General features: G+C 42.6%; 1 protein-coding gene across 1 annotated transcript; it reads left to right on the top strand.

Annotated features, from left to right (window-relative positions):
* Positions 1-33: 33 nt before the first annotated feature.
* Positions 34-966, top strand: LOC142204257 (olfactory receptor 11L1-like). The gene has a single exon (XM_075275567.1). The coding sequence runs from the start codon at positions 34-36 to the stop codon at positions 964-966; it is 933 nt and encodes a 310-aa protein (XP_075131668.1).
* Positions 967-8,912: the final 7,946 nt, after the last annotated feature.

Below are 8,912 nucleotides of genomic sequence, written 5' to 3'. Positions count from 1 at the left end.
TTAATTTCCCTCAAGAACTTCTTCCTTCAGAATATGCCGTACAACAATTCCAGTACAGTGACTGAGATTTGGCTTTTAGGATTTCAGAATTTACAAAGTTTTAGGATTTGTTTCTTCCTCCTGCTGCTGCTCATCTACTGTGTGACTCTATGTGGAAACCTCCTGATCATCCTGGTGGTGTCCTACAGCAGATCCCTCCACTCTCCCATGTACTTCTTCCTCACACAGCTCTCCTTCTCAGATATCCTGCTCTCCTCCACCATAATCCCCATAATGCTCCAAGTTGTGTTGTATGAGGGGAGTTCTGTGACTGTTATTGGCTGCTTAATACAATTTTACTTTTTTTTGGCCTCAGAATCACTAGAATGTCTTTCCCTGACATTGATGTCCTATGACCGGTATCAGGCCATCTGTCACCCCCTACACTACAGTTTAGTCATGGACCTCAAATTTTGTATAACATCTGTTCTCTTGTGTTGGGTGATGAGCTTTGTTCTTGTTATCAGTCTTTCAGTACCTATGAGCTTTCTGCAGTTCTGTGGGCCTAACACCATTGACCATTTCTTCTGTGATTTAGATCCTTTACTTGAACTTTCCTGCTCGGACGCTTTTTTCATAAAACTAGAAGACATGATATTGATAGTAGTATATGTAGTCACTCCATTTACTGTCATTGTGGTGTCCTATGTGTATATAATCCTCACTATACTGAAGATCCCATCTGTAACTGGGAGACAGAAGACCTTCTCCACCTGCAGCTCTCACCTGGCCGTGGTCTCCTTATTTTATGGGTCACTTCTCACTATCTATTTATTTCCAAGTACACAAACTGTAAAGAAAATCCTGTCCATGTTCTACACTGTAGTAACTCCTCTGCTCAATCCCATCATCTACAGCCTGAGTAATAGAGATATAAGGCAAGCCTTTATAAAGCTCAAGAGCAACAAAATGTTGTTTTTCCAATAAATTAATTTTCAAATTGGTCTTACAAATTGACATTTGTTTTTGGTTAACAAGCCATTATGTCTATTGGGTAATGAGTTGTAATATGATTATAGTTTTCAGGGCTTCTCTTTAAAGCATGGATGTCATAATTCATGTTTTATAACCATCCTAGTGCCAACAAATGGCCGGGCAACCAAAAGCATTCAGTGCTGGTTGGTAAGCATTAACACATTATATCATATCTCTCTGGATGTGGCAAATTTATTCAGCCATCCATAGTCACAGGTGGCTAGTGCCTTATATGTATTTTAACCCTTTAGATTTCTAATGCATTTTAGCCTTAAACCTATAACATTTTATCCCTCGGTCATTCAAGATCATCTCAAAAACTCTATATCACTGTTGATGTTAACAAACTCTTGTATTTAGGGGTAACATATGACTTTTTATTGACTTTTTTTTTTTTTTTTTGAGAGATGAGGTAACAAAAACTATAAATTCTAGAATTTGAAAGTTAAGGTTTAAAGCATTTGTCATGTACAATAAATAATGTAGTTAATTTTAATAGTAATAGGAAAAAATGTTTATTATTGGTTTATTTCTGAAAATCCACATAGGTGCTGAAGTTATCAATGACTGCAGCATCCAAAGGGCAGCACGGTGGCTTAGTGGTTAGCACCGCAGCATTGGAGTTCTAGGCTTGACTCCGATCAAAGACAACATCTGCAAGGAGTTTGTATGTTCTCCCTGTGTTTGTGTGAGTTTCCTGCCACAATATGAGGAAGCTAAATAAAAAAAAGGGGATAATGAGAAGAGATATCATGAGCACAAGTCCAAACCACCCCCTCCAATAGATTCATCTGATGTTACAGGGACAGGAGAATAATGCTCTTTTCCCTGCAGTTGCCAGTGTTCTCCGGCACAATGACTGAAGTGAATGCTGCATGTATACGCAACTACAGTATAACCAGTTATGATTTAGGATCTACTTGAGATACAGGTTTGATGATGACTTGTGGATGAAAACAAGACCTAGAAGGCGACTCTATCCCATGTGGTTCTGGAGTTAGAGCCATTTATGTGACTTCTGCTTTTGTGGCTGCACTGAACATCTCATGCTCGGGTTAAACTATAATGCACTATGATCAAAACCTGAGCAGGTAATGTTCCAAACTGTCATGGGGTTTAGGTGTTAGGGACTCTGTGGCCCAAAATGTTTACTTTTCTGTGGATTTCAATGGCTTCTGTCTTCTATAAAGCTTCAGCATCTTCACTGACCTCCATCGAGCTCACTTCAATAAACTATACTCCATGTTTGCAGCCCAACACGCCTCTTGCACATCCTTTATCGACTTACAGCAGTTGTTACCTAAGTTGAGAAAAATCTCAAACTTGCGCTGTTTGTATGTTCTAGGGAGAGAGCTTACTTGTCCAGGCTTTATTAACTCCTGGAAAAAGAATTGGACCTCACCTTGGCTTCTGAGGAGAGGAAGTTAGTGTTGACTACTTCACACGGATTCTCCTTTTGTGTAAGAATCCAGGAAAATGACTTTAAGCTACTTTCCAGGTGAGTTTTTGTATGCACATATTCCTGTTGGCGTTGCTTGAACGGAGTTGGCTCTCTCTCACACATAGGGTGGTCTTTCCCTAAATTGTTCCACTTCTGAATTGAAGTCGAGTCGGTTTTAAACTCACTCCTGCTTAGATCACACTTGGATCACCCGGTCCCTGCGTGAGATCCTCCAATAAGGGTCTAGTAGATCATTGACTCTCCGCTGCCAAACTTTTGATTCCGCTTAAATGGCTACAGCCTGAACCTCCCTGAATACCTCGCTCCATAGGAATGAATGGGAGCGGGCGAACAGCAAGGGGTTGATTTCCAGCTGCCGGCCCCGGCCGCTTCCATTCATTCCTATGGAGCGAGGTATTTGAAACTATAGTTTTTGAATACTATTCGCTCATCTCTAATAATCAACCATTTGCATCTCATCGTCTTTGTTGTGTTGGGCCCAACTGAAGAGAAAGATGTGTAAAATGAAATGTTGTATAAGTATATGTTATGGGGAAGTGTAGAGTGATATTAAGTAGGACCAATCTGCAGATGACCCCATGCTGCTCTTTCTATGAAGGAATACTTTGGTGTCCAGATGGATTTTAATTTGCAGTAGGATCGTAGCTCCAGTTATGAGAACTCTTCCATAATCACAACCTGAGAAATCTTCCTAAGTATGTTGGAAATTTCGAGAAGGAAATTTGAGTCAGAATAAAGTAAGATAATGGATTTTGCCGCTGATAGCAACTGAAAACACAATTGTATAAGGAATCTTTTGGGACAGGTATGACAAAGGTCCAGAAATATGTATGGCGACATATCAGGGCAAAAACTTGATGGACTTGGGACCAAAAGGTCTGGATTTTCTCATAACCCCATCAAATTGGTAGGTATGTGCCAGTATTTTTTCGGCAATATAACATCAATATTAAAATGTAACTTTTATAACTTGTATAAATAGTCCTCCTAAGGGTCTCATATATAAAATATCAAAAATCTCATATTAATAAAGACATGCTCATAAATACAGAACCGTCTTATCAGTGACCCCTGAACTCCTAGGAAGAGAAGAGGCAAACGTGAAATTTCTGCCATTAATCCATGTTAAATGGGAAGGGATATTATCTTACCCTATATCCCAAAATGTGACTCATGTCTTTATAAGGAATGTCCCAATAACTAGAGATGAGTGAACAGTGAAATATTCGAGATTTGATATTCGTTGCGAGTTGTGCCTCGTAGTATTCGATTGGAATTGAATACCTTGAAAGGCCTGATATTCAATCGAATATCAATTTGATTGAACGCCGTTCGCTCATCTCTACCAATAACCCTTCCTGTGTTACCATAACTATTTACTGTAGTAATGGAGTAGCGTCCTCCCATTGTGTGGATGATTTGTTTCCCTGAACCAGGGGGTTGAACAATTGACCGGGCTCGGGACTCCCCCGAATTAGGGTTAAGCATTTGTCAAACTGTTTCTTGACTTAGACCTGTTAACAAAATTCCCTGAGGAATGTCCCCTTTATTTAGGGGGGCTGGAAATGTGACAGTAAATGGAAATTAAATATTTAAGGTAATATACAGCAGAGACTGTCCTTGAAAAGACTGCAGTGAAATTTGGGGACTAGGGTGTATGAAGGGTAACATATCTCTCCCCATTTCATATGGATTAATGACTGGAATTTTGTGCCTGAATCTTCTCTTCCTGAGAATAGGGGTCACCGATAAGACGATTCTGTTTTTATGAGCCCATCTGTAATAATACAACACTTGATAAATTAAATTTGAGACTCTAAGTAGGGCTATTTATAATGTAGTAGCCGAAGGACATGTGATACAGTGTTAGGATTGTGTCCCGCAGGTTTCTATCATAGCGCACAGCGCCACCTGCGGGTCAGTCTAACCATCCAGCTGCCACCATACTGAGCATGCTCAGACCTATTGGAGCTGCTCACAAGCTAAGTGCCATTTCTCCCCTACTGAGCCTGAGTAGTGAGGTCATGGCCACCACCCCTATTGGACTTCCCTTTAAATAGTGTGAGCCGACACCCGCTGGGTTCTCACACTTTGACTAAAATCTCCTCTAAGTCCACAGAGTGAATGACAGCAGTTTGCAGGGATAGGCTCCAGTACTCAGGCAGGTTGTCAGATCTAGGCCTCTGTGTGGGGTTCCTCTGCTTCTCCTGGGTGCTGTTAGGTAGGGCCTGTAAACCATGAACCGTTAGAGCTACACCAGGGCTAGGAGCGGTAGACGCCGTTCCAGCTTATAGATCTGCGGCAGGTATGGTCTGTGAGATAGCCTATGTGTACTGTTTGACTTCATGTATGGCTCCTATCTGTGTGCGGGAGCATGGGTGTGTGATGTCTCCAAGCTGTGTGCAGGACCATGTTAATTCCCCTGGTAACTCCAAGCTGTGTGCAGGAGAATGTTCTAAACATCCGTGGTGGCCCCTAGCTGTCGCAGTGATAAGTGTGTGTGTTTGCTGGCCTGGGGTGAGTGTTAACCCTTGGCAGCCGTGTGTGTTTCACTTGTACTGGTGCACCTGGCCAGTGAGCTAAACTGGCAGGGTTTTAGTTGCACCTTGTTCACATGGAGTGTCACACAGTACACACTGTTCACATTGAGTTCAGGCTGCAGTGTCTTTGCAGCTGTTCACATTGAGTTAGGACATACAGCCGCCCACCATTGGGCCTGTGGACCTCGCTGCAGTAACTTGCAGCTAAGAGGTTCTGTAGTTTAAAAAATGACTTATGTATATACACAGAACCGTAACATAGTCTGCTGAGCTGTATATCTAATCCTCTGATGTGTGATACTGTATACTGAGTTGTTTATCTAATCCTTTAACGTATGATGGTGTGTAATGAGCTATTTATCTAATCCTCTTATGTGTGATGGTGCATGTCGAGCTGTGTATCTAATCCTGTAACGTATAATGGTGTGTTCTGAGCTGTATATCTAATCCTACAACATGGAAAGGATAGATACATGCATTATGTATCTACTTATTTATCCACTTTATGCCCTTACATGCAATACATTATATTTGATACTTTTTGGTCCTGTTCCCCTCCTTTTTTTTTTTTTTTTTTTTTTGTCTTTATTTATAGCTTGCAGAGACAAGCTTACTCCCCTATACCTGACCCCTCTTTCCTTTTCCCCCCTCCCACATCAGGATATATATACCACTCATGGCAATACAGGGCCTGACTTGGTTCTAAGACTATTGCTGGACACCTCCTGCTGTAAGTAACTCTCCATTACCCATTAGCATTACACTGTAGCCCTTATAGGGAACCACAACTAATATGTAAAAGAATGTGTTTATTGCAACCTATGACATGTTATATGGGGATTTCTTGGTTTATCCGTATACTACCACTTTACCACCTTACTTAGCAACTTTAAGTTTGCACATCACCATCTTACTAGGATGTTGGTCTAGGTTTTGGGGACCCCCCACCTTTCCATGTGTCCAAAGTTTTTGATTTAGCCTATGTAGAACTGTACATGACTGTACTTTAAAAAAAAAAAAAAAAAAAAAAAAAAAATTCCTTTATTCAGAGCTTGCTGGGACAAGCATACTCCCCTATACCTGATACTTGATATCTATCATATGACTTTTTATTATAACCATTACCACCTTTCCATCTATCTGTTTACTCATGTATGTATGTATCTATTTATCTGTCTACCAAATGTTACCATGGTTCTGTTTCTTTTTCCAAAAACTTTTGCTTAGAGCTGCTGAGACAATCCTATCTCCTATACCTGATATTTTATATGTACCATGTGACTGTTATTCTGATTACTACTAGAGATGAGCGAACAGTGTTCTATCGAACTCATGTTCGATCGGATATTAGGCTGTTCGGCATGTTCGAATCGAAGACCGCGTGGTAAAGTGCGCCATTACTCGATTCCCCTCCCACCTTCCCTGCCGCCTTTTTTGCTCCAATAACAGCGCAGGGTAGGTGGGACAGGAACTACGACACCGGTGACGTTGAAAAAAGTAGGCAAAACCCATTGGCTGCCGAAAACATGTGACCTCTAATTTAAAAGAACAGCGACGCCCAGGTTCGCGTCATTCTGAGCTTGCAATTCACCGGGGACGGAGGTTTCCGTCCAGCTAGCTAGGGCTTAGATTCTGGGTAGGCAGGGACAGGCTAGGATAGGAAGGAGAAGACAACCAACAGCTCTTATAAGAGCTAAATTCCAGGGAGAAGCTTGTCAGTGTAACGTGGCACTGACGGGCTCAATCGCCGCAACCCAGCTTTCCCAGGATCCTGAATGGAACACACTGACAGTGTATTCCCGTATACCCCATATATACACCCCAAATCACCGTTCCAACGGTGTGCCCCCCCACCTTCACCTCAGAAATACCCTGCAAGTCCCCTAGCAATAGAATTGGGGCTATATACACCCACAATTTTTGCTACTGGTATATAGTGCCATTGTCTGACTGGGAATTCAAAGAATATATTGGGGTTACAAATACCCTCATTTCTTGCTACTGCCATATAGTGCCAGTGTCTGACTGGTAATTCAAAGAATATATTGGGGTTACGTGCACCCACAATTTTTACTACTGGTATACAGTGCCAGTTTCTGACTGGGAATTCAAAGAATATATTGGGAATACAAATACCCTCATTTCTTGCTACTGCCATATAGTGCCAGTTTCTGACTGGTAATTCAAAGAATATATTGGGGTTACGTGCACCCACAATTTTTACTACTGGTATATAGTGCCATTGTCTGACTGGGAATTCAAAGAATATATTGGGGTTACGTGCACCCACAATTTTTACTACTGGTATACAGTGCCAGTTTCTGACTGGGAATTCAAAGAATATATTGGGGTTACGTGCACCCACAATTTTTACTACTGGTATACAGTGCCAGTTTCTGACTGGGAATTCAAAGAATATATTGGGGTTACAAATACCCTCATTTCTTGCTACTGCCATATAGTGCCAGTTTCTGACTGGTAATTCAAAGAATATATTGGGGTTACGTGCACCCACAATTTTTACTACTGGTATACAGTGCCATTGTCTGACTGGGAATTCAAAGAATATATTGGGGTTATAAATACCCTCATTTCTTGCTACTGCCATATAGTGCCAATTTCTGACTGGTAATTCAAAGAATATATTGGGGTTACGTGCACCCACAATTTTTACTACTGGTATACAGTGCCATTGTCTGACTGGGAATTCAAAGAATATATTGGGGTTATAAATACCCTCATTTCTTGCTACTGCCATATAGTGCCAGTTTCTGACTGGGAATTCAAAGAATATATTGGGGTTACGTGCACCCACAATTTGTACTACTGGTATACAGTGCCATTATCTGACTGGGAATTCAAAGAATATATTGGGGTTATAAATACCCTCATTTCTTGCTACTGGTATATAGTGCCATTGTCTGACTGGGAATTCAAAGAATATATTGGGGTTACGTGCACCCACAATTTTTGCTACTGGTATATAGTGCCAATTTCTAACTGGGAATTCAAAATGCGCAAGGCTCCCGGAAAGGGACGTGGACGAGGCCGTGGGCGAGGTCGGGGGAATGGTTCTGGGGAGTAAGTTAGCGGTGAAGCCACAGGGCGTCCCGTGCCTACTCCTGTGGGGCAGCAAGCATTGCGCCGCTCCACAGTGCCAGGGTTGCTTGCCACATTAACTAAACTGCAGGGTACAAACCTTAGTAGGCCCGTGAACCAGGAACAGGTCTTGCAATGGCTGTCAGAGAACGCTTACAGCACATTGTCCAGCAGCCAGTCAGACTCTGCCTCCTCTCCTCCTATTACCCAACAGTCTTGTCCTCCTTCCTCCCAAAATTCCCAAGCTTCACAGAACAATAACCCCAACTGTCCCTGCTCCCCAGAGCTGTTCTCCGCTCCTTTCATTGTCCCTCAACCTGCCTCTCCACGTCACGATTCCACGAACCTAACAGAGGAGCATCTGTGTCCAGATGCTCAAACACTAGAGTCTCCTCCATCTCCGTTCGATTTGGTGGTGGATGACCAGCAACCCACCCTCATCGACGATGATGTGACGCAGTTGCCGTCAGGGCATCCAGTTGACCGGCGCATTGTGCGGGAGGAGGAGATGAGACAGGAGTTGGAAGAGGAAGTGGTGGATGATGAGGACACTGACCCGACCTGGACAGGGGGGATGTCAAGCGGGGAAAGTAGTGTGGATGTTGAGGCAAGTGCAGCACCAAAAAGGGTAGCTAGAGGCAGAGGCAGAGGTCAGCAGCTTAGGCGAAGCCAGGCCACACCCGGAATCTCCCAAGATGTTCCAGTTCGTACCCAGCCCCGAAAAACTCCCACCTCGAGGGCACGTTTCTCGAAGGTGTGGAGTTTTTTCAAGGAATGCGCCGAGGACAGATATAGTG

This window comes from Leptodactylus fuscus, chromosome 5 (genome assembly GCF_031893055.1).
Source record: "Leptodactylus fuscus isolate aLepFus1 chromosome 5, aLepFus1.hap2, whole genome shotgun sequence".
Classification (NCBI taxonomy): domain Eukaryota; kingdom Metazoa; phylum Chordata; class Amphibia; order Anura; family Leptodactylidae; genus Leptodactylus; species Leptodactylus fuscus.
The sequence above is the reverse complement of the archived record's forward strand: the minus strand, read 5'-3'. Positions and strand labels throughout refer to the sequence as shown.